General features: G+C 36.7%; 1 protein-coding gene across 1 annotated transcript in view; it reads left to right on the forward strand.

The window, feature by feature from the left end:
* The first annotated feature begins 2,482 nt into the window (after nt 1-2,482).
* The window catches only part of LOC139725924 (uncharacterized), a 32,776-nt gene continuing 7,954 nt past the window's right edge, over nt 2,483-27,304 (forward strand). Inside the window, exon 1 of the mRNA XM_071637005.1 lies at nt 2,483-3,350. Within this exon, the coding sequence (XP_071493106.1) occupies nt 2,483-3,350 (868 nt within the window). The remainder of the gene's footprint in view (nt 3,351-27,304) is intronic.

The following is a 27,304-nucleotide window of genomic DNA, read 5'->3' on the forward strand; positions in this document are numbered from 1 at the left end:
TCAAAACAAACAAAAAGTCGCCAGACATGAATTTTAAGTTAAGACCATATTCTGAAAGAGCAGACTTTAAGCTTTAAAATGATGTATAATTCAAATCAAATGGACTCTCCTAACCTATCTAAATATTGGAAAGAAAGCACAAACTCAGGAAAAGTGTGAACTGAGAAAAGAGGCTCTGAAGTACAGTGTCTATTCAAGCGCTTAATCTTTACCAAACCGTGCTGGCTGTGCAATGAATGGGACAAAAAACAGGAAGTAAACCGCCAGAGTAACAACAATGAAGGGATTATCAGATTAGAGTGAAATTAAGCATGCCTCATTAACACATTCTGTCCATAATTAATGCCAACTTTCAAAGCAGTAGCACTATCCTTTCAAAAGTTATTGGAGTTGAAGGTGAAGAGTGTGGACAAGGTTTTTCAGAAATGAAAAAGGGATTCTAAAGACACACCTAATCACACTATTCTAAAAAAAATGTAAATTATCTAGTGAGCAAGGAAAATCTAAGTAAAACGTAGGGTCCTATCTGTCAAGATCGAAATATAATGTGCATTTATACCTGAGTGTATTAGCGGGTATCTTCCTGACCCCTTTTTTTCTGCATAATATAACAGTATATCAAAAGAGAAAGGGCAAGAAATCCCGGTAGATAATCGGGCTAATACTTGGCTGAGATGACCACATTTGTCATTTTCACTCTTCTTTTTATCATTACGATTATTACTACTCTTATTATCACCATAATGATTTTTATTCACATTTTTGTTATCATTAACATGATAAATCATTTGATGGATTCATCATTTCCGTCATTAGGACCCGTATAAAAAAGCCAAACAAACAAACAAACAAACAAATAAACTAACTAAGCCAGCTCATTTATGTTACTTGGGCTTTTGATGCGGGTGAGTGGATACGTGAGATTATCTGTTTCACTTCATGAGTGTACTCGGCTTTAACGGTATCGTTTGAAGCCACTTCTCAGTTGGGTACCTTCACCCTGCAGAAGTACGCCATTTGAAATCAAGAAATGAGTATCGCACAGGTCCTCTGACGAGTGATATAGTGTCTGCACACCTCGAGTAATGTCAATGGATGGGAGGTAGAGGCCATTGCCGCTTGACTCACAGGTATTCATAGCCTGATCGACATCGGGTTTGTTGCTCGGGAGGCAGGGGGTAGACTTATCTCGTACGTGCAGCGGACACCGTCACCGCGTGGTCTCTAGCGACACACGCCGCCGCGTTGGCGTATCTCTGTATTTGTGTGCGTAAGTCTGACCTTAGCCGTGTTTTATGTCGAGATCATCACCCAAATACTTAACGAAGACCGTGACCCCTATGTTGTGGTTGAGACAAATAGGTGTCATCCTCGCAACATGAATCTCTGCAGACGCATGCACCCCTTGACTTTGTCAAGCGTTCGGGAGACACACAAAGGAAATGTTTGAATGTTATCTATGCATTCAATGATACGGTGACTTTCGAGATGTTTATTTTCCCAGCAGCTGTGCTAAGACACGCGAGAACTATAATTTATCTCATTCTGATTTAAGTAAAAGTTAGAATGCAGTTGTCGGCCTTATTTTATTTAAATGAGTCCAGAACAGCATTCGGAATACAGTCCTTCGTTAACCCTATTACGAATCAATTGGTATTTTCAGATCGAATATCGTAATTTAGCATGATTAGTTCGTGGTGTAAGTAATGATGCCCAGTCAGAGAGTTAGGTAAGTAGAGAACGCAAGGCGCAAAGACACACGTCACGGGATAAACCTATCTTGGGTAGTCAGAATACCATATGATAATATTTCTGGTCATCATCACCATCACTATTATCTCATCGGTAACATGTCGTTTTTTCTTCAAAGATTTGAAACAACACAGACACTAAAACTTTGTAAAAACTACCCAATCCCTTGTGGCAATATTTTTCTCGTGTTTTTGTTTTACTCGTTTTGCTTCCCCCTTTTTTTTTTGTGAGTGATTAATTTTAGTTTATATGCCTTCTTAGATAGATCAATTTCTGACGCTTGATGGGTGTTTCAAACAATAGCCTTGTCAGAATGATTAGAAGAGAAGACAAAGCAAGTAACAATTTTACTGTTCAAAGGAAAAGGGAGGTGAAGACAAGTGTATCAACTTGCACTAGGAGAAACACTGATTAGACAGCAAAATAATTCTGTTTGTTATGGGTATCATATTTTTTCTTTTGTTTTACGACTAGGTTTAGCCTCGCTCGTTCTAATTTCAAGCTACCCCCTTTTTCCAAGGATTTGATTATTACCAATCGCGTCTTTGTTGACTGGAGTAGGGGGAAGCCTGATGAAACGGAGTTATTGGCCTAGATGAGTCACGTGACAACTTCAAGGTTCCACTCTCTCCCTCTTATGTTTTATGCCTGCAGGGTCGTCGAGGGTTTATCACCGTCTCCGCCGGACTTGCCGTCATAGCTCCGACGTAAAAATACGACCGATATTAAAATGTCCACGTCAACCTTCTGCGTGAATTCGCTGATAAACGCAGGTGATAACGGCTCAGTGGCTGCTCTCAAAGGCGCTGTGCAGGCCGACCTCCACTCGCACATCATCCACGGTTCGGCAAAATGCTCCCTTACCCCAAAATTCACGGACTCGTCGTTACAAGCCGCTTCGGTGGTCGCTGCAACCACCGGCAACGGACTCGGGCCTACGCCACAGGTTTCGGCGACAAACATGTATCCCATACCGGGGGATCAGAGCACAAATTACGCGTCCCCGTGGTTCTACTCGGCTGACCATCACCCGTACTCGTCGATGTCGATGCCGCCCGTGGCCGATGATTTCGACAACTCGGCCTACCATTACGCCATGGGCACACAAAAGAACTTCGAGACTGGGCTTATGGCGGCTTCAGGTGGGGGGTTTTACTCCATAGGTAGACATCAGGCTTACGATCGGTATCCAAACCATGCTAATACTATGTACCACCACCATTCATCAGCAGTGACACATGCCACCGCAATCCCGGTAAGCATAACAGCAGCTGGGACTCTGCCGAGCAAATACCTCACCAGCGATGGGGGCGGCGGCGGAGGCGGGACCAGCCCGCATGCCGGCCATCATCACACGCTGCTGGACGAGAAGCAAAAATACGCCAGCACCGACCCGGTCAGCGTCGGGGGCTACGATATATTTAGCTGCCCGAAAGAGACTCTAGGAAACTCAAAATCAGCCGGTCAAGGTGTGGCGGAAATTAGCCCGACTTACCCTACATCGGGCTCGGCGGCCGGATCGCCCATACCCATCACAAACAGCAAAGATTCGCCAGGATCTGATTCCAAAGAAAACGACATCGGGGACGACTGTGACGGTAAAACAAACTTCCTTGTTATTTGAATGCACATACCTTAAACTGACAATGAAACAATGTCCTAATGCTGAGCCAAATTCAGATGATAAACATTGTTTAAAGTTGTTGTTGTTGTCTCTTTCCTTTTTTTTTCTCCCGGAAGATACAGTGATTGAATAAATGCCCGGAAGTGGAAGCGAGGAAGTGGAAAGGAACAGCGGCAAACTTCCTCACACTTTCTTTCCCCTCCAATAGTCAGTACTGTATTCTTACATGTGATAATAACGATGATAAATAATGATATTACAGATTAAAGAAAAAATTGAGGGGAAGACACAGATGGCCCAGTGGATATCTCGAAGGCATGTTACTCACTACACTGGCTGCAGTGTGATGTCAAGAGTTCTTCTTCCGTTTCTGCGGTATTAGATCTGTAACGTCTTCCTTTGTCTTCAATGGGAAGCAGTGGCAAGGCAAAACTATGTGAATAAATGCTATTAGATGCAGAAGATAAAGCTGAAGATGGTATAATACAAAGTTAGGGTCTTGTTGACAACGAGACAAACAATTGATAGGGCAGGTCCAATTTCTTGAGAAAGAGAAAAAGAAACAGAAAGAGAGTGAGAGAGAAACAGACAGACAGACAGACAGACAGACAGACAGGCAGGAAGAGGGAAAGACAGAGAGAAAGAGGGAGGCAGGAGGCGATGCAATAGTACTCCCATTAAAAAAAAAGTTTCCATGCAAAAAAGTAAGTACATGTAAAAGAATTATCTTCATGATTTTACAACGTGTTGTGGTATCAACATGGCTGACTGAGTTTAAACCTATGCGGGGAATTGAATTCAACTGTGTTTTTCTATAAGGAAAATAAAACACAACTTATAAATATTTATCATTCCTTGTCATATTATGTGAGAAAAGCAAAATGGTGTATTATATGTTTGTTTGTGCGTTTACATGTCCCCAACAGCTTTTATTCAAACCAAGAAACTTTAAGAAGCTCCCTGTGAAAACGTTACTTGTATGATGAGAAAATAATGGTATATGGCGGCAAAGTATGTCCGAAACCCCACCATGTCTTGGAGGAAAGTTTAAAAAAGAAGTCAACTCAAACTCGAAACAGCTGAAAAGAAAAAAAAAAATCCCACCAACAAAACACTCAATAGTCTCACCAGCAAGCATCCTAAATAAGGGAGAATTATAGTATTCAACTCTAAATAGCATTATTACCTAGTTACTGTCCACGACGCAATTGATGCTAAAACGATTTGGTATTCAAGGAGAGTTTGAATGAGTGAGTGAGTAAAAGGTTTCGTTTCTTTTCTGTGCGGCATTGTCGAATGCAATGGCAGACTGTCTGAAGAAGAAGGAGGAAAACTAGAGGTTACTGAGTGTTGAACAAGACATGGTCCGACGGGTCCTTTGTCAACTATGTCTGATTAGAGGTAATACACGTGTCCTGCCGTGATTTATCACTGACTAGTAGTATGGCTTAAGATCATTACAAGTCATATTCCGCTTTGTTTGCATCGCTGTTTGCTCAGAAGTAAATGACTAGGTATAGACGGACGATGAGTGTTTCAGTGTTTCAGTTTGGCGTTTGGCGGTGTTTAGAAGAGGAACCGTGCTTCTGAAGTGGCTAAAGTGTAGGGGTTGGTACGGTTTCCTTTATCGCTCGTTCAGGAAAGCAATGCACGCCGCCAATAGAGAATATAATATTGCCTGGGCAACACGTGTGTCAGATTGAAATTACGACCGCTAGGAGGAGGTGGATGTATCGTAAAGTGCAACCCTGTCACTAAAAGGAGGGAAAAGAAAAGAAAGGGGAAAAAAGACAAAAGACGTGCGCCCTCATGAATTAAAAATATGAGTAAACGCGCGCGCTCCGTGTGAATCCCCACCTTCGTGCATGAAGTGCGACGCACTCGGGAGTGTCGTCAGCCAGCCCATAGAAACATGACATGCTTTTGAATGTATAACCATGAGGGTCATAATTGTAAGCTGAATAAATGGCGTAGCTAATGTGATGATTAACGGTTGCTAGGTATTTCGCCGACCCGACTCCTTCCATTTTTGTAGCTATCACTCTGCGGCAACCATAAAGAATAGATCCCTTTCCCAAATAAATGGCCATGATGCTTTTATGTTGGAAATCAAAAGGTTTGGGGGCTCTTCCCATCAAAGCTTGTTTTACCAAAGAAATATTCGCCTTTACTTTGGTCATTGTCTAGCGGATGGGAATGTTTGTTTTCATCAGAAATGTTGAAACAATGCAATATTTCTTCCCAATTTTCCCCTGTTATGGGGACCATCACCTGTTATATTCGCCAAAACTCGAGGGACGGAATGTTCACCAAAATTAGTTTGTCTGAAAACATGCCTCGTGATAATTTCAGGTTCGTCCTTCATAATATCAACTACCTTTTATAGTACATCCTTGTTTTTGCCAAACAGCAATACACCATTGATCAATCATGTCCATTGATCAATACAAAACATTCCTCGATACGCACTGGTATAAAGAAGTGGTGGGGGGGGGGGAGGGGGTTGACAGGGGTGAGGGGATATGTCTTGCTTTAATACTCGAATTTGATTACTGCATGTTGATGTCATACAAATGTTTGGTAAAATTAAGGAGATGTGAGAGAGACAACTCCTTGGTAAACTCACTCTACATGGCGTTAAAGGAAAAGTTCACCTTCATAGACATGTGGGTTGAGTGAATGCAGCATTAATTGCAGAAGACATCAGTGAGAGTTTGAGGAAAATCGGACAATCCGTTCAAAAGTTATGAATTTGTGAAGTTTCTTCTCAGTCACGGCTGGATGGAAAGACTACTTTAGCTTGTGATGTCACATGAGTACAACGATATAAAGACAGAATAAAGAAAAATCAACATTTTTCCATTTTTCTTGCATAACAAAAGAACACTCGACTTCTCTCTTTCAGGAGGCAGGGGGAATAATATTACCCTTAATATACGTCAGTAACAAGTCGAAGAAATGTGTACTTTAATAAATAAGTAAAGTTTTGTGAAATTCTCTTTTTATTTTCCTTATATCGTTGTACGCATGCGACATCATACACTGTAGTAGTCTTCTCATCCAGCAGTGACTGCACAGATACTTAAAAAATTCATAACTTTTGAACAGATTGTCCGATTTTCCTCAAACTTTTACTGATGTATTCTACTAATATTGCAGCATTCTCTTCATCCTTATGTACATGAAGGTGGACTTGTCCTTTAAACAACCTTTCTGATTCTGAGTGTGTTATTTGTCGCACCTGGTTGACGCGACTCTATGGTTGCCCTCAACTCCTCCTCTCTTTCAGGCTACAGTATTCATTATTATCCATAATGATGCTAAAAGCGACGACTCTTGCGTATTAAAAGAGAGCTCAATAATTGTCCCCTATGATGCTCCCTCCACTCCCAGCTTGTTTAGATTGGGTTTTTGCTTTTGTTTGTTGGTGTTTGTTTGTTTGGTTTTTTTTGCTATCGTCAATCGTGAAGGACAAACATTAATGTCCGTTGCTTTAAGTTTTGGATTGTCTTTCACTCTACCCTAGGTAATACTCGTGCTCTTCATTTTCAAGGTGGTTGGACCCATCAGAACACAGCTACATGAAGATGTTTTATAAATCCATGACTTGTTGGGTCAGTAATAATTATACCAGCAAACAAGCGAACGGTGATTACAGTCATCACATAGATCAGGAATCGTAGCTTCGATCACGGCTATTAAAGGTCGCATAATTATGCCTTTGTATCACAAAGCAAGAATAATAATTATAAACACCTATAATTCTGCAAAATATTCTGTAGAGTGAAATGGGATTGCTCTGTGTCCGTTCTCACACAGGAAGTTCATTTGTTTGATTGGCACACTGAATGACCAGAAATGGTCAATACTCAGACGGCTAGGATTTACTTCTCTCCCCTTCCCTTCCTTTCACAGAAATGCGTTCACGAAATGACTCTTAATTGATGGAAACCGCATATTTCTGCAAATTGCCCATTCAAACGAAAGACAGTCGTTGTTTCAAGACACCATAGCAGACGTTAGTCAAGTATATATGATTAGGAAGTCCGACCTAGATTTGTTAATTTTACAAGGTGAAGAGCAAACAAACAGGCTACAATATCACGCCGAACGTGTGCCTGGACGCAGCCCACGTGAGATGACCGGCGAGTTGTTTGCCACAATCATCCCAGGCCACTAGGCGAGGGTCATCGGTGAACAATTAGCATTGGAGGTTTGGAGGAGATTGAGTAAGAGGTGGGGCGCAGTTCCGGGTATCTTGTAGTCTTTAGCCCAGGCTCAATTTCAGCATTAGCAAAGATTCACCGACGACGTGTCAGAACAACGAATTAAAGGCTCGTTAGCAGCTCGAACGAAATTTTTGGTCGTCATCATATTTTCTCCAAGTGTCAGGAGAGAAAGAGATATAAAGCCAGAGATTTATGATGATAATACCCTTTGACTGGAGATTACAATCTAAGCATCGCTGTAATCTGAGCACTTTGACACCTAACTCGCCAATAGTTGAGGTCAACGGACTCTAGTTAGGTCTGTTGCATTGCCAGAAAACTTTCGGAGCATAGTTCTCGGATTTTCTTTAACCAGTCATACACGTCTATAGGCTCAATCAAAACCGGAAAAGGGGCAATTGCAAAGGGAAGAAACCTGACAATTTGCATTTGATTTTTTGAAAGCGAATGAATTCATGAGACACTGGAATGCGAAAAAAAAAAGATGTTTGAAAAATACGTCTTCACAGTTGAGCGTCATTGCATGCGATAAAACATTGTTCTATACAACTCAACTGCGTATTGTTTTTGCTTCACTTTGATCACTGTCGTTTTCATGACAATGTATAATTGTTATACATTCCACAATTATTGTTTTCCATACCAAATAAAGTGCTCTTGTCGAAAAAAAATTAAATGAAATTTGAATTGAATTAAATTGACTTGGTCCTGTGAAGATATCAAAAAGACCGAGTATGAAAATTCTGGTGGAAGATATCGCCGTGATTATGTTCATTTTTCTTCTATTGATAGGAAAATAGAAGCAATGTAATAACAACTCGAACTGGACAATGTTGGTATAATAAGATGAAACACGATAGAATAAGAAGAGAGAATTTGCCATTTTGAAGATTGCGTGTATATAATCAAATGTTTGGGCTTACACAAAATGGTTCTCTTATTGGTGTTAATCACATTTGGCTTTCATATGATCATACATTAATGTGTAATTCAGCTACATTTCCACATGAAGTGTGAAATGAATAGATGTAATTCATTCTTTCTAACTTAATTTTGGGAGGTTTAGTGATAATTTTGAGTGCAGGTACATTGGAGGATACTTACGAGGCGATATCGTCAATCTCTATCATAATTGTCTTTTGCCAATATCACTCGTTTTTAATGTCTCATATTAGTGAGACCTATGCCATTGTCTTTGCTAAGTGGTATTGCTCATCAAAAACATCTTGAACATTGAGTGCTTTGATACTCTCATAGAGTCAATGGCACAAAACAATTGATTTTATTAAACAAGGATTTTTATGTTAATGAAGTTCATGTTTCAGAACACCGAATGGTAATAACAGAAATAGAAACAGAAAACTGACTCAAAAAATGATTATGGTCAAGATTTTGATTATTTAGATAAAGTTTCCTGCAAAAACTGTCGAGGATTGAGATTAACGCAAAGCATTTTACATTTTGCAAGAAGGAGGGATAACTCTCTCATTTGAACTTTATCTATTTACATGACAGTAAAAATAGTTTTTTTTTTGTGTGTATTATTTTTGTTTTGTTTTTGCAGACTTATCTTATCAGCATTATGAATATGATTATCATTTTTGCTTCTCATTATCATTTTAATAGTTTGGTGCGTTGTATATTTGCTTTTCCCCTTAAAGGTTAAGGGCAAATGATACATACAAATCTATATGAAAAAAAAAGACAATAGGTAATGAATGAAAAAGGTATAATCCATTTTACATCATTATTACATTGACGTGTGATGTTAATTGTTCAAGTTCAAGTTATTTTCACAATCTATTGAAAGCATGACTATGTAATAACAGAGAACGGATTTCCTTTCACTTGGTGAAACAACCTCGTCAGCCAATGGTCGGTTTTTCAGAGGGGTCCACCCTGTCAGGTGAAAAAATTCAAATAATAAAGAATACAGAAAGCATAACAAACAAAAAATAATTATTAGAATAATAATCATATAAACTGCTTTTTAAATTCAAACACAAATCAGAACCCCCAATTAAAACGACAACAAACCAAAATTCCAAACAAAACAGAATTTGGACAGAAAATCGATATTTCTGGTACATGGCAGTGCATTGGTGAAATCTTTTTCGTTAGATTGTACATAAATTGTTACTTTTTCGTCGTCCTTTAGCATAAATGTCATCAAAGAAGATTATGGACGATATCTAATACTAAATAGTGCCATGAACAATATTTTGATAAAAACTTAGCGATCAAGTTCAACACAAGTAAGTTATATGGAAGTGAAAGTGAAAGCAAAGCAAAGAAATACAAGAGACCGCCATTATAAGCATATCTGGAGTCTGATAGCGGTCTCAACAGAATAATTGATTGAGGGGAGATATCTTAAACATTGAACAGAAGGGCAATTCCCCCAAAATGAAACTTTTTTCTACAAATCAGACATCTGTAATAATTTGAAAAATATATGAGCTACAGGGATAAATGTAGGATCAAATGCTAGAACTTGTCAAGTTCTTTCATATTAATGGTATTTTGATACAATTGAAATACATCAATTTAGGCATTCTTTTCTTCAAACCTCCATTTTGGGGCAATATTTTGACATTTTTGGTAACAGCCAACAGTTTTTGACTCTATTTGTGACCGTGCATCACAAAACGAACAAAAAGTCGCACACACTGATTTTGTGTGAGGACTGAAAATAGGTGAAATGGGTCAACCTACTCGATCTTGACTTTTTCATATTTTCTGAAAGAGCAAGTCTTCTTCTACATTATGCTAAGATTTGGGATCATAAAACGGGCAGGAAAGTATGTTTTTTACCAGTTTATCTCGAACATTTTTTTGGTAGAATAGTGTGATTAGGTGTGTCTTTCAGAGCTGCCAACTAGTACTGATTTTCAGTAATTTCTACTGAAATTGGAGAAGAATACTGAAGGTTGCAAGCAAATTACTGATTTTAGACATCATTGTCTGTGATATATTCTATTACACCGTTAAGGATTACTGATTTGCACTCAAAAATGGTGCAAATTACTGATTTTCAGCCATCACAGTACTGAAAGGCTTTTACAAATGTTGGAAGCTCTGGTCTTTAGAGTCCCCTTTTCCTTTCTTAAAACCTTGTACACACTCTACACTTTCAACTCTAATAACTTTTTAAAGGATGATGCCACTGCTTTAGAAGTTGGTATTAATAATGGACAGAATGTGTTGATAAGGCCTGCTCAATTTCAGTTTAATCTGATAATCCCTTCATTCTTGTTACTCTGGTGGTTTACATCCTGTTTTTTGTCCCATTCATCGCACAGCCAGCACAGCTTGGTAGAGATTAAACGCTTAAATAGACACTGCACTGCAGAGCCTCTATTCTCAGTTCACACTTTTCCTGAGTGTGTGCTTTCTTTCCAATATTTATATAAGTTAGGAGAGTCCATTTGATTTGAGTTACATATCATTTTAAAGCTGAAACTCTGCTCTTTCAGAATATGCTCTTAACTAAATTTCATGTCTGGCGACTTTCTATTTGTTTTGTGATGCAGGGTCACATTTACTCAAAATTCATCAACACTTCATAGACACTATTCGTCAATTGTATGTTTATATTTTTTCTTCTGTTTATATTCTCCGATTATTAGTTTTATCCATTGTTATCTGACTTTTGAGGCTGCAGGTGTATTAAATTAATTTTACAAATTTATCTTATCATCGTTGCCTTTAGAATTATCATAATTACTTCTAATTATCATTTAGTGTAATTCAGTTCCTTAAAGAACCAGACCAATGTTCTGATGTGATTAAAAAGAATGGGTAGTTTATAGGACCTAATACCTGTATAGGAAAATGCAATTTTATATTGTGAGGGCGTTTGTAATTCATTTTTCAATTTCAAGTTATTTTCATATCTATAAAAAAAACAACCGACAATGCAATTGCAGATAATTAATGTAAATCCGTTGTGTTGATCACCATCGTCGGCCGAAGGATAGTTTTCAGAGGGGTCACCCTGTCAGATTAAAAATTTAAAATAGTGTACGTAATGAATACACAAAGCATAGCAATAAAAATGAATATAGGCTTATAAACTAATTTTTTTTATTAAATACAAGCACAATAAAGAGAGAGAGAGAGAGAATAAAATATTGAGAACCGTAGTATTTGTACTTGACAGTGCATTGATTATTGCAAAGTTGATTATTGTGTAATTATATTACGCTTTTACAAACAAACCTATTTAATTGAATTGATCTTGTTGTTCTTTTTGTAAGTGTTAAGCGTCAGGCATAAATCATCAAAGAAGGTAAGAATCTGGCCAAAAAGTGTTGATTTTGGTGGACGATAATAATGAGAGTGCAAACCAAATAGAACACAAAAGCTATCAAGCTAAACACTAGTAGATAGTGATATGGACCCAAGTGAAAGTGAAAGGAAATCAAACCATTACAAGAGGCCGCCACAATTTATAGCAAAGCTGAAGTTGAATGGCTGTCTTAACAAAATAAATGATTTCGGGAAGTTATCTTAAACAATTACAGAGGCTGTACGCGCGCACACACACTTAACTTTATACAAAGCTGCCTTAAGAAGGCCGTTTGTGCAATAAACATGCATTATACATTGTCTCTGTCATACAAGGTTATCGTAGGTTTTTCCAATCAAGTTGGAAGTGTTCGTTTATGATTTCTATCATTCCAATTTAATAATATATCATATTGTATGTTTGGGTTTCCTAATATTTTACATTGAACAAACTGCCCTTCTAGAAGGACGTTCATGTGCAGTCCTCTCTGGCTTCTCTCTGGAAAACAAAGACAGATTGCTGGAATTAAAACCACTGCCTTTGAATAAAATGGGTGCATTTCTTTTTGTTCTGAACACCATTATACGTGTATTGTTCTTTTTATCGCACTCCAACTAGTTTTATCTGTATGTATCTAATTTTCGAGGCAGCATGTTAACAGTTTTCTATCATCTCGTCAGCATTGTTATTATGATTAAATCGCAATTCCTTGTAGTTATTGTATTGGTGTATTTCGGTTTGTTGAATATCTGATTTCCCCCTTAAGTTCCCATATGATACATTCAAATGTAAAGACATGATACATTCAAATATAAAAAAAAAACTAGGAAAAAGGATTCGAATATTCCATTTTAGAGACGGTTTTTATTAAACATTCCAAATCTGCATCTTTCCAGTTTTTTTTTGTTGTTATTTATACAATGAAAGACATTGTAATAGCAGAGAATAGGGCCTAATTTCCATTGATTTGGTGAAAAACACTCGTCGACCGAAGGCTGGTTTTCCAGAAGGGTCTACTCTGCCAAATAAGAAAAAAAAATCAAAATAATTTTACATACTAATTACCAAAAGCTTAATATAAAAAGGAATATAATTTCTTAAATACAAACTCACATTCTCAAAAAAAAAAGTTGAATAAGTAAATCTATATTTCTGGTACGTGACAGTGTATTCATTACTGCAAGGTTGATGGTATATACTTTATTGCGCTTGTATCACATACATGCGGATCTATTTGATTTGATAGTAGGCATTTAGGCCTATATTTGATTATATATATATATATATATATATATATATATATATATATATATATATGTATATATATATAATTCATTATAAGTATGTTGGACATAATATTCTTTATCAAAGCACGGTGGACGACATGATAGTTCAAGAGGAATATCCTGCTATCAAGCTGAACTGACAGTAGTAAGCTATATGGAAGTGAAAGTGAAAGAAGGCAAACAAATACAAGAGACGGCCATCGTAAGCAAAGTTGGAGTCAGATTGCGACGTCAATGAAATAAATGATTCCGGGAGCTTCTCTTAAACATTTAAAGGGGAAATCCAGTCCAAATATAAGTTAGTCTGATAAGAAAGAGTAAAATATTACGACTTCAACGGTGTAAATTTGATTAAAATCGGATGAAAAATAAGGACGAACTTTTATGACATGTTGAAGTTTCGCTATTTTTGGGGAAACAGTTCTTGAACAGTAAATATGAATATGCAAATAGCAAAGTTAGCATGTCATTCCCTCACAACTTACCATAATTATGGTTCGTACATAAAATTTTGAAATTTCCAGTTTTTCATTCAAAAGCAATTATGCCCGAGACTCAAATCCTCATATATCTAACTTATCACTATTCTGAAATTATTCAACCAGGAATAATGTCATGTTTCAGACTTCAATGACAGAAACATTGAATTTTCCTCATTTTTTGTACATGATCAATGGAAAATTGTGAGGGTATGACATGTTAGCTCACTCATTTGCATATTCATACCCACTGTACAAGAACTGTTTTGAAGAAATAAAACTTCAAAATTTCATAACTTCCTTATTTTTCATCCGATTTCAGTCAAATTTTTATCGTTGAACTCGTAAAATTTTACTCTTTTTTTATCAGACTAACTTATGTTTGGACTGGATTTACTCTTTAACAAAAGCTGAGCGGGTGCTCACACACTTTTCATTATACATGGCTATCTTTCTATAGGAAGGCCGTGAAGAACATGCATTACACATGTTGTGCAGGTGTGTATTTCTGTTTGTGGTTGATGTAGCGTGTAAGTGTATTTCGAGTTGATATAAAAACACATCTGTGTTCATGTGCGCCTATGTGCTAAGCGTATACGATAATTATCAGCGCAGCAAAAATGAATAAATGAAATTAATTGAAAACAACAATGCTTCTGCGGTATCCAGGTATCTGTTGTTGTATCTTTTTATTTCATTTTGTTTATTTGTTTTTTTTTGGGGGGGGGGGGGGCTTGGGGGGTTACTTACTTCATGCTTGTGTAGTGACAGAACGCATGGTTTTTTGAGAGGCTTGTTGTGCAGACGATCTGCGGTCTAAAGCGTTACTCGAACGCTCTTCAAAGGGATGTATCGCGTTGAGATGTGGCGGGATGATGAATCGATGCTCTTGGGGGAGCGCTGTTCGGCACTCGGAGTTTGTTGTATTTTCGCTGCTGTGGCGTATTACAGCCAAATTACCTCGCTATCAGTGGCAAGTGTAGCATTTTTTTTTTCTAAGGGAGCAGGAATTAGCAAATGGGAGAAAAGAAGAGGACGGTAGAGAAAGGTCAATGACAGAGTAAGGCAATTATTTACCTCCGAGATTTGTAGACGCAACACTCGTCAGGCAGCTGAAAGACTGAGTGAGTGCGGTTGTGTGTGTGTAGAGTTGTAGTGTTGCCCATTTAAAACGTGGGTCCTGTCACAACAAATGGAGGTTTAAGGTCAGACCGGGGCTGCTCCCACATTAATAACCCGCGCCCGGGTTGCTGGGGAGTGAGAAATCCGTCAAGACGGCCATACATCTCACCGACCGAGATGCTACGCTGCTGTTTTTATGCTCCCCTTGCTGTCACCTTCACCCAAAATAAAACCTAGTTTTTCTTGAATGAATGAAGGGAGTAGAGTACAGGTCGAATCGAACAATGCCCCACTGGATCTTCCACGTGCAGGCGTCACTGACCTGTGGTCATCGACCTTGCAAATAAATGGTCCCATTTCCAGCCGATAGTAATATATATAACGGGTAGTTATACATAAAGAAACAAAAACGAAGAAGAATTAATGGACAAATAAGATATTGGTATCGAAAGTATCCGAATTGTTGTGTGCTATTTGCTCTAGAATAGAGTATCGCCCTCTTTATTATCTAATGGCTTGTTGATGGCTACTTTGCCGATGTCTGTATTGTTTCTCTTTCATTGGAAATGACAACATCTTAGTCACTAAAATCAGATGCGCACAAGCACCAACGGCAATGATTCAAGTATCCAAAGTTTAGTCTTATCCAAATGGAACTCGCCGATTATGATCATATTCCAACTTAAAATATTTGGTCTGCTCTCTATTTTAAAGAAATATGTCTGTTTTAAAGAAATATGTATTTGCTGTTTCCTTTCCTTGAGAGATATTATGATCCACCAGCTGACCTCATGTAAATACAGCAATAATACAAACGGGTGTCATTCATGACAAAATGCATTTGGTATTTTAATAGATTGATTCAGTGAAAGGTTTACGATGCTACCGTAGATAATTGTGAAATGCAACAGAGTAATGAGTTATGGGCTCTTGTTCATTTGTAAAAATGCATTTCTAATGGAAAATACAAATATTATTTTACTCAGTAATCGAATATGTTTGGGTTAATCTCAGGATTTAAGCACATTTGTTTTTTAATTAACTGGAACAACTTGCACCAAAGGAACGTTCATATTTGTAAAAAAAACAACAATAGATATTATGATATTTTATCAAATGTTTGAAAACAAAATCTACTGAACGAGTCATTATGTGTTCATACATTTATAGTATCGCCGTTATTCAAAAGTTCTTTCAAATACAGTTTCCTACATTCAATAAAATCAAGGTGTTTTTCTCAGGACAAAAATTGCCCCTTTCTGTGCAGTAAACTTAAAGGGGAAATCCACCCCAAAAAAATAAATAAACTCTAAAAGAAGGAGAGAGGGAGGGAGAGAGAGAGAGAGAAAAAAAGGATCCGTACAGAATGTTCCAAAAATGACAGAAATTGGATAAGCATTAAGGAAGATATGATCTTTTGAAATTGCACATTTCTTCGGAAAACATTTCTTGACCTGTCCTTGTTAATATTTAAATGAGAGAGAGTTGATAATGTCATGCCCTCACAATTTGTCCAGTATGTTAAAAATGAAATTAGATTTTAGAATGCTATTCTTAGCTGATACAGGTAAAACATATTTCCATACCTATATAATTTATCATGATTACATGTGGGTTAAAATTTGTTAATTTTTATTTTGGGTGCCTTAAAGGCAAATTTTATGTCTATGCAGCTAAAATACAAGATTTTTTTTTTTTTTTTCGGTCGTTTCTGTATATGTGACCGTGCATCACAAAACAAACAAAAAGTCGCACCCCTTGATTTTACGTGAGGACTCAAGAAAGGTAAAATTGGTCAACCAAGTCAATTTTGAGTTTTCCATATTTTCTGAAAGAGCTATTCTTCTTCTACATGATTCTTGAGTTTGGGATCATAAATTGAATGGGAAAGTGGGTTTTCAGCAGTTTTTCTACAACCCCTATTTTGGTAGAGTATTTTGATCAGGTTTTTCTTAGAGACCCCTTTCATTTCCTGAAAATCCTTTGCACCCTCTTCACTTTCAACTCTAATAACTTTTGAAAGGGTGATGCTACTGCTCTGCAAGTTGGCATTTATTATGGTCAGAATGTGGTAATAGACCGTGCCCAATTTCAGTTTAATCTGATAATCCCTTAATTGTTGGTGCTACAGTGGTTAACATTATGTTTTTTACCCCATTCATGGCACAGGCAACACGGCTTAGGGAAGATTAAGCACTTGAATAGACCCTGTACTTCAGAGCGTCCTTTCTCAGTTCACACTTTCCAGAGTGTGTGCTTTATTTCCAACATTTATATAGGTTAGGAAAATCCATTTGTATTGAGTTATACATCATTTTAAAGCTTAGACTCTGCTCTTTCAGAATCTGCCCTTAACAAAAAAAATAATGTCTGGCGACTTTTTGTTTGTTTTGTGGTGCAGGGTCACATATGAAATGAATAAGAAATTGTGAGAGCATGACATCATCAACTCGCTGATTTAAATATTCATTATGACTGGTCAAGAAGTGTTTTCCGAAAAATATTGAAATTTCAGAATGTCATAACTTCCTTATTTCTTATCCGATTTTGATCATTTTGCATTGTTTGGCAGAACTTTTTTTTCTCTTTCTTATGAAATTGATTGAATTCTGAAGTGGCTTTCTTCTTTATGGTGTATTCTACATGGTGATCAAGCAAAAGAGGAAAAAAAGAGAGTAATATCCAGTATTAAGTACATACTTCCCCCTTTTCACATTAACACAGCATGGGACATTTACAGCTGTTAATGAGTGAACAAGTAGAAACTAATGTTTAACATATAGGGGAGACTGGGGTAATAGTGGCCCTGGGGTAATTATGGCTCCTCAACATAAAATGTATGATTAAACCATCTTCTATTTGTTGAAATAGCTTATAACTGTAGTATGTGGAAGGTCACTTCTTACCACTACTTTGCTCCAACATCCATTCATTTAGCAATTAACATCTTGATAGGAGGACCTGTTTTGTCAGTACATGTCAAAATCACTGAGTAAAAAGTGAACTCTTCACTTTATTAAATTAAGTGTCACATCTTCTATTCGTTTCCAAATTCTTTTTCATAATGTTATTTCATAATGACAAACCTTGTCTGAAGTGATTATGAAGCAAATCATAAAAATTTTTATTTATTCTTGAAACAAAGGGCCATTGTTTGAGACATGCCCATCGGGGTAATTGTGGCCCCCCATAGAAAAGCACTGTTTTGCTATGAACATTAATGAATATATGCAAGAAAATCAAAGATCTAGTTTAAAATCACAATTAACATGGTTCATTACTGGGATTTATCAAATGAGCATACTGTGTAATTATATTATTATTGCAGCTTTGTTTTGGATATTTTCAGGAGAAGGACTCCATCTCTCAAGATCATCATGCCACAAAATCCAAGGCCAAATCTCAACAAAATGATAGACTCTGACTTACACTTTTTATATTCAAATAATTAAGATATAAGAGATGCAAATAATGCTTCAAAAGTGAAGAAAATGGGGCTGAAAAGGCTGTTAAGCCTTTGGAGCCTTTTGGGTTATTGGTTTTTTTAATCAGCCATATGTTGTGGAATTGACTTTAATATTATTCATTGTTTATGTATCATGTTTAGATCACAGTTTTCTGTTGTCCAGCATATCAGGACCAATTGTGAATTGGTCGAAGTTGGATGAACTTGACTTTCTACATTAATTTAAATGGATAAATGAGGCATGCTATGATTAAGAAATCATTCCTTTACATGCTCTCATGTAGTTCACATTTTTATTCATTATATCTTTATATAAAAGGGGGCCACAAATACCCCAACCCACGGGGAAATTATGGCCCCACAAAGTCATTAAGTTAATTGTAATTGATATGCAAACGGAAAGTTTGAGGTTTATACTTTCTTTAGGATATTATAGGTATATTCATTGACTGTATATTTGCATAATTAGAATATTATTGAACTTTCTATTTAATGGTATAAATAGAAAATATGAAAAAGGGGGCCACAATTACCCCAGTCTCCCCTACATGCTTCATGAAATTATGCTGCACCTGTTCAAAATAATATAATCGATGTAAACTTTAGCCATGCACACAGAAAAAAGCAGGAGAGTATGTTTTCAAAACAATTCCTGATAAAACAGTAACACAATAATTTTTGTTCAGCTTGGCATAGGTTGTACACTTGCCTATTAGTCTTGGCAGCTTTTGAATTTATGAACATTTATTTTGTATCATTTTGACTTTTGGTAGTTATTGCATTTGAAATAACCATCCTGATTGGTATTTAACTCAACTGAAATGTATTTAGAGTTTGGCGATTATTGCGCATTGTTTTAACGACTTTCGAAACCTGCATACGTGCAGAGTAGAATAGCATTTTAACGTCAGTTTTCTAAATGTGCAATGAGACGCTCCTGTGGCGATCTGCTATCACTTGCTCTAGCTCCATGTTGGATAGTGAAATAAAGTAGCTTTATTGGCACTGGACTATTATGTTGAAGTATACTCTATGTGTAATATCATGAATTCCCTCTGGATGTTGATTATAGTGAGTTGTGTATACGGTGCGGGTAATGTTCAATAAAGTTTGAAGGATCTTTGTGATGTTGCTGGCAGTTTTGTCTTATATAAATTCTGTGCAATAGATACTGAATACGCGATTGTGAAAATGATATCAATGACTATTAGGCCTACACTTTAAGAAACGCAAGTACGTTTTGTGTGTGTGTGTGTGTGTGTGTGTGTGTAACTCTTCTATAGCCCTTTTTTCACTTGTGTTTCTTAACCCCGTACTTTCTCTGACCCAGGACTATCGTTAGTCCCGTACCAATTTTTTCAGCTTTGTACACTCGCCAATAAGTCCCGTACTAAGCTCTTCTCCGGGGCTAATGAGAAAATTGACCTTTTTACACTCGTATTTCTTAGTCCCGTACTTTCCAAACGACATGAATATTCATGATTACGCTGTGCACTGTACACGTACACGCACTTACCGGCAGCACTTGATCACCTCGTTTCTGATTGGTCAGTGGGGGTCGGACTTCGTCTCCGTCGCTTAGCCCCGGATTATTTTTTCGTTCTGTTTACACTAGCTTGCTTGGCACCGCAATTGCGGTGCTAACCCTGCTATTTTGCAGGGCCAGATAGTACGGGACTATCGGTGGGACTAGCCCACTTTGGCAAAAACAAGTGTAAACAGAAAGTGGGCTAAGGAAAGTCCGGTACCAACGGTGGGGCTAAGGCCCCCCTTAGCCCCACCGTTGGTACGGGACTAAGCAAAAATTTGCAAGTGTAAAAAGCCCTTATGTAGGCCTATATGCATATAATATGTATGTATATAGGCCATGTATGTTTGCGTGTGTTTATAACGATGTATAATGTTTATATGCAGAAAATATGTAGGCCTATACCTATATAGTAAAATGAATGATTATAATAATGTTAATGAAACAAACCACAGAGAAAAACAATGATACTGGGGCCTAGCAAAAGCAGTAAGTAAAGAACAAAAACATTAGTATACAATAGCCGGTGTGCTCTTTGTTCGTTAGGTTGGTGTAAGCCATGGTCCAGAGAAGTAATAATGATAATAATAACAATAATAACAATAATGATAATAATGATACTACTACTACTACTACTACTAACGATGATAATGATAATGATGATAATAATAATAATAACAATAATAATAATAATAAAAAATAATAACGAGAAATGCAATGTGACAATTAAATGAATGGATTAAAAATATAATAAAAAATGCTTTGAAATGTGTAGTCCTATAATGTTTCGGTGGTTTTGTTCGTATCCATCGAATAATGATTGCTTAATCATCCACATTCCTACAATACCGACGTGTACAGCAGACGAAACTTGTCCAAATGCCTGATGGGAGCAGAAACCATGTTCGCGTGTGCTGATTGAGAGTTCAGCTATCAAACATAATCATTGTTTCCTCCCCACTCGGGCAGACTACACCAATGTTCATTTCCGATCGCGTTGCCGTTTTAGATTATTCCCGAATTCCCCAGTGGTTTGAGGAATGCATCGATGTCATCACAAACATTGCTGACATGCGATACAGAGGTACTGCATTACTGCGAGTATCATCCAGTTTTAACGACATATTTTTCGTCATTCATTCTCGTTTGTCATGAGGCCAAGACATAAATTGCCAATAAAATGTGGATTGGAAGAACATCCAGTCTACGAAATTCAGTAGGGTCCTATACATGTAGACATGATACATATTTTGATTTTATTACAACAAAATTATTAGTATGTTTGGTGGTTTAATTATTATCGATGCATAACCAACCAAAATTATTGATTTTCATTGATCCATCGTTTATTTGAATCAAGGAGCTTTTGACATCATTGACAAATGCAATGTCAATAAGTTTGAGACATGCTATATCTAGCGAGCGACTTACCCTATAACATGTAGGCCTATTTCCTTTGTCAACAATGAAGCCCGATCTTCCCGTTTGAAATCTTTGACATGCACCACAGTAGGCGAAATAGTCCAGTAAATGTGTATATCGTGTAAGAATTGTGCCTATGTCAGCGTGTCCTTGCGTGCAGAACTTTGGTATTATTATATTATTATTATTATTATTATTATTATTATTATTATTATTATTATTATTATGTATTATTACCTTGGGCACATGAAACATGTATTGTCTCAAATGGCGAATTCGTGCTTATTTCGAAAGATTTCTGATGTAGTGCATGGTTGTAAATTATCTCGGACAGAAAGCTAAGAACTAGACCGTAATACGCGGACTATCAAACAATTTGACATACCCTGTTCGAGTCTTGTGATTATGATTATGATTAACAAATAAAATGGCTGAAGTGTGATTAGTATCAGTAGCACGATATTACGCTAGGCATACTGTATCATAATCAATTTGCTGTATACGACCTCAGAAGAATTTACTCTGTCACCAAAGTAATAGACTGCAGGGTATTTTATCATTATTGCGCAATTAATGACCATTTCTCACAGAAGTCTTACGAAGTTTTAAGGTGTATATATATATATATATATATATACCTATTATATATACGTGTATGTCATATAGGTACATATACGTATGTTATATGACTATATGTACGTTATATGTACATAAACATTATACATAGGCCTGTGCATTAAAAAATACCTTGATTTTACGAGGTATTTTAAGGTATTTTAACTGTGCTTGAGCATCCGATTCAAGTCATATAGTCCCTATTTGGTAATAATCTAACATATTGGTGAATGGTTTATAGTTTAGTAACTTTGCTCAATATGTGGGTAAGACTTATTACAGTGTATGTGCTATTTGTGTCCAAAATTTAAACAATAGATACTTGTACTTCTTACTCACATCTTGATAGATTGTTCGAACTGACGCATTTTCTGTGATGTGGAGGTTTTTTTTTTCTTCTTTTTTTTCTAAAGTCTCCATTTGCTCGATCAATTTCAAGCTCAAAGCGTGTCAGCACCATATAGTTTCGTCCCATAAAAGTTGTATGTCACCTGAGGTTTTGAATGAAACGAAATATTCTCAGAAGTAAGCGCGAAATGTCGTGAAGGATGAAAGTATTAACGCGAAGGAATTCTACCCCGATTAGCCTGCACAGCGAGCGGTGAGCTGTTGAAAACCAGCCCGCTGATTACCCGGTCAGGCACTACAGGGTCACGTTCGATGGAAGACGCAAGGTTGTGGCCTGAATGTATAAAGCCATAACTTTATTTGCGCGGGATATCGAGATAAAATTCACTGATAATCTCCCTTCAAATTTTACCACTTCATTTTACGTGTCTTGACAACATAAATGATCAATCCAAGACAATAATTTACTCAAGGAACACGCGTTATCTATATTATTTGTATGTTTCCACGGATTAACCCCTCTCAGTCTCAAAAGTACGTTGATATAAGCTGCAAAAAAAACAAAACAAAAACAAAACAAAAAAAACATGTAGGCCTATATAACTCAATTGTTATATAGTTATGATCAACGTGGCGGTTTCAAATGCGAAAGTACATGTAAAAATACTCACGAGGCTATTTCAATGTTGGAAAGCTATGTACTCTTTCAAACGGCTTGCCTCACAAATCAATATTTGGCCTTGATCTTACCATTGCCCTTACCATGTAGCTGTAGCTTCCTGATCTCACAAACATCTTCCACCAACCTTCTTTTATCAACTCCCCTCAATTGTCCGATAGATGTTACAGATTGCGTGATCGTTGTCATACAGAATAATATTTGTCATCAAATCGTACAGACATCTTGATTTCGAAAATGGAAAATTAATTAACAGTTACGTTTGGGGGTTGTTCCTGTGTGACTGTTGGCTTTTGTCCTGTCTCAAACAAAACGATGCAATAACAAGTAGGTCTGTAAAGTCATCCTCTGATATTACATTAATCCAGACATTTTTATTTAATAAGTAAAGATCTCATATCTGAAATTCCCCTTTACTTGATTAGAACTACCTGCATTTTGATTTTTGTAGGCAATATTGTAAATGGGAGCTAAAAGAGATAAAAACGTTATATTACATTAATCAAGACATGTTTATGATAAGTTAAGATCTCATATCTGAAATTCCCTCTTTCTTGATTAGAACTACCTGCATTTTGATTTTTGTAGGCAATACTGTAAATGGGAGCTAAAAGAGATAAAAACGTCATAACCATATTGTAACATCAATAGATCAGGATAGATTGTGATTTGTGTTTATATTCATCTGTAATTATATGATTATACTTATTATAAATTATAAACAATGCAATGGTATATCAATAAGATACGAAAGACACCGTTAAAGGTTTTGGGGGCTTGATGTCTCAAAAATATGCTTACTTTTGGTGACCGAGGCTTACGATGATAATCATCGCGGAAAAAAAAGAGACAAATGATATGGTGCTATCAAAACATTTATTAAAACATATCTCCTTATCGAGTTTGATGAATAGTCTGTTCTACCACCACTGTCTTTGGTAAATATTAAAAGTGGTGAATCCAAATTTTGACAGGTTCTAATTTCTTGTAGGAATTGATGTTTTATTTTAATTTTTTTCCCTTTCAAATAATTCCAGAGGATGTGAAAAATACAGAATGTACTTCTCAGGTTAGTGAATAATTGTTTTGATATAGGCCCTACTTTTCTATAAGACCGGATGTTACTGCCCACTGCGGTATCTATCACTGGCTTGTATGTTATTTATCATATCATTCAATATTCTATTTTGACGAACAATGAAGGAGACTTCAAGATGAGTTCAGATTTTTGCATTTGAACATCTTTGAATTGGTTATAGGCCTGCTGGATACGGAGTATCAGAATTTGTATTGATTGGATAAGGAATAAAAATAATTTCAAAATTCATAACAAATCACAATAAACAATGAAAGTGACATAGCAACTTCACATAAGAACGAATGTTTTGGTTCTCAACGAAGCAGAACGAAATGAACAAACATGCATAAATTCTACACAGGTGAAGTTGATAAGCAATGGCATTACACTGCTGCTTATTAAGGAATATCTAAGCCTGCTATGTCGTCATCCTTGTTCACTCAGTGTGTTATGTTTTGGGTTGTTCAGAGTGTTGGCTCCTCTGCTCAAGCACGACATAAATTCCACTAATCTATACGTGGCATTATCGATTTATGTACTTCATGATATGAAATTATATAAATCGTCTGGTATGTCCCTTTAAGATTATGATCCTATGCTTCTAGACCGGGCGGGTTATTGCATTATAAGGCATGCTAACGTAGATGTATGGTATACACTTTGCGTCAGTAAGCGCCGTTTCGGACCCGTGCCTTTCCTGAGAGAAGATTAAGAAAAGACTAGTAGAACTATCACCGTCAAGTGTTGCTCCTTAACCATCAGAAAGGAAACTTGACAAGGTGAGATAGAAAGCAGACCCTCGGGACGGGCATTACAAAGCCATTGATTATCACCAACCAAATACATCTCAATTAATTGTGAGACTCCACTCGGCTCTCCCTCTCTCACCGGTCTCCAAAAATTGCGTCGAACATCATATCACATTTTCCTTGCTGCTCTTCGCACTCGCAGTTTTAATATATAAATCTTACTTCCGTGGATAAATATCGATGACGTGAGAAAATGTACCTGTTTATGTTTTCATCACACCATACCGATTAATAAGGAAGGATTTCAGTCTAAAATGAAGTAGAAACATAAACGAGAAGGGCATGAATAGGAACCCGCAGCAGTGTTGATTCGAAGTCAGAGGGTACTGCATTTGAAGAGAACGCGCTCTTACTCCGATCAGCTGTAATTGAATAATTTCCCCAAAGCCAGCAGTCTGTCGCGAGTCGACGGGGCGGAGGCCCGCGCGCTGCAAGCGATTTGTATACTGTTTGGGTAGCGCCGTATAATTTATCACCATGCCTGTGCGCATTCTTAATTAATTTATATCCAGATATTTCAGCCGCAATGAAAGGGATCTCCTGTCTCTTTTCTCTCTCTCTCTCTCCTCCCCTGCCCGATGTTCTTCTTAATGACTCTAAAAGCTAGCGACCGTTTTGTGTCACATTACAGTGGATACACCGTGAAAGACATTTTGCTTCTGTTGTGTCAATGTTTGTCGATCTAGTCCCAAGAGCAGATCATTTTACTTTTTTTGCCCCTATTTGCCCTATTCAGTTACACATCTCGGCACAGTGCTGTTACATTTCACACGTATGAATACTTAATTTACTTAAAAGTTTAGTGTTATGATCATGCTTTCCCTAATATATCTTTTCGCTTGCTCCTGATCCAACATTAAAATGAAGGCTTGGGGACAAAGGAAAATGTCCGTGTTGAGCAAGGAAATGTCCTAACCAATACAATTGCTATGATAAAGTTACTGAGTGGTAGTCTTTTATTGTGTTTTTATATATCGATTTTTCATGCGAGTGAATTCGGTTTATCTCTTCCAGTTTTGAGACAGGGTTTCTTTTTCATTCTTTTTTTTTTAATGGAAGGGTCAGACCTTCGTGAAAACTAGGAATAAATAAAGTGCATAAAACGAACAAAATAAAAAGGCTTGTCTTTCTGTCTGAACCGATGATTATCAGGGGTCATTTCTTAGCTGCGGACATGGAAAGCAAATAAATTAGTGACCCGATTACAGCCGTAGCTGTGGTAGCGCATCGTGAGCGCGATATAAATCTCTAATTTGGCACGTGTTCCGAGAACCATTTCAAAATTATCCTTTAGTTCTTATTGAGAGTTGCACCAAGTTTTTTTTTTTCTGAAAATGTTTGAAATATCCATGATATTCATAGGATAGGGAAGAATATAGATCTATCATGCACCTATAAATTGGCAAAATGTGATAATGTGACACATTGATCGATATAAAAATGACTACAAATTACGTAATGTTGACCAATATAATTGCGATTGTAAGTCGCTTTCCGATTGATGTGATTATGATATAATTGTATTGTTATCCAATGGCACGAAGGATGTTCTCTGAACGTTTAATGATACAGAATCTGATGATAAAAATCTATATTTTTGGATCAGTGCTATAAAAGAAAACATTCAGCAAATCTGTGAAATTTTTTATTGGATCTTTTTTCAATTTTAGAGGTGTCTTGAATTGTTGAAACAGTTCCTAGATTAACATTATTTTAAAATTACATTCTGTCCGCTCTGTTTAAAAAAAAAAAGAAAAAGGAATCAATAGATAGTGTCAACATGTGTTCCTTTAGACAAATAAATGCATAAATAAACGAATAATACCTAGTAACATTTTGGTTGCTAACACTTCCCCCCTCCCCCTCCGACCACCTATTTTTCCTCAAGGTCATTGCTGGCTATTGCCACAGTAGCAACAAAGATTTTTTTTTTCCTTTGTTAGTTTCTTTCAAACGAACTGAGATTAATTTTGTAAGTGTACCAGTATGATACTTGTTCGGCCATTACGTTGCTACCTCATCTAATTTGCATGAGTAATTATCTAATTTTACTATTACTACAGAAAAGACGTAAACCTTCACGTTCATGCTAACTGATCACAATCATAACTCTGATTTGATTTGATTTGATTTGATTTATTGATTCTTGTATTATCATTGTGTATTAACATACTCTGCCACTCAAAACGCGAATTTTACATGATCATTATTTTGTTTTGCTTTTCTTTTCATCCTGTGTATACATCAGAAATGCATTAAAAGATGCGATGTTGCGCATAAGTTTAAAGTGTCGATGCTGTTGGTGTCATGTTATCAGAAGTGGAGGTATGGAACTCTAAGGGGAAGAAAAATCACAAGAAACGTTCTTATCACACATATTTTTTTTTTCTAATTTTGGGAAACATGAGCATCAGAAATTGTGCAACTGTCTTGGAAGCTAATTTAAGTGTAGGTCAGTTGTATCACAAAACATCATATGAATTATAAACATTTTGCAATAAAAAATAACAAAATAATATAAGGAGATTTCACTATTTTTCTAGATAAACCATAACTTTAGATGGTTTAGTCTAAAA

Source organism: Diadema antillarum, unplaced genomic scaffold (genome assembly GCF_040938485.1).
Source record: "Diadema antillarum isolate AM-2024a unplaced genomic scaffold, OU_Dant_1.0 seq00000069_RagTag, whole genome shotgun sequence".
Lineage (NCBI taxonomy): Eukaryota > Metazoa > Echinodermata > Echinoidea > Diadematoida > Diadematidae > Diadema > Diadema antillarum.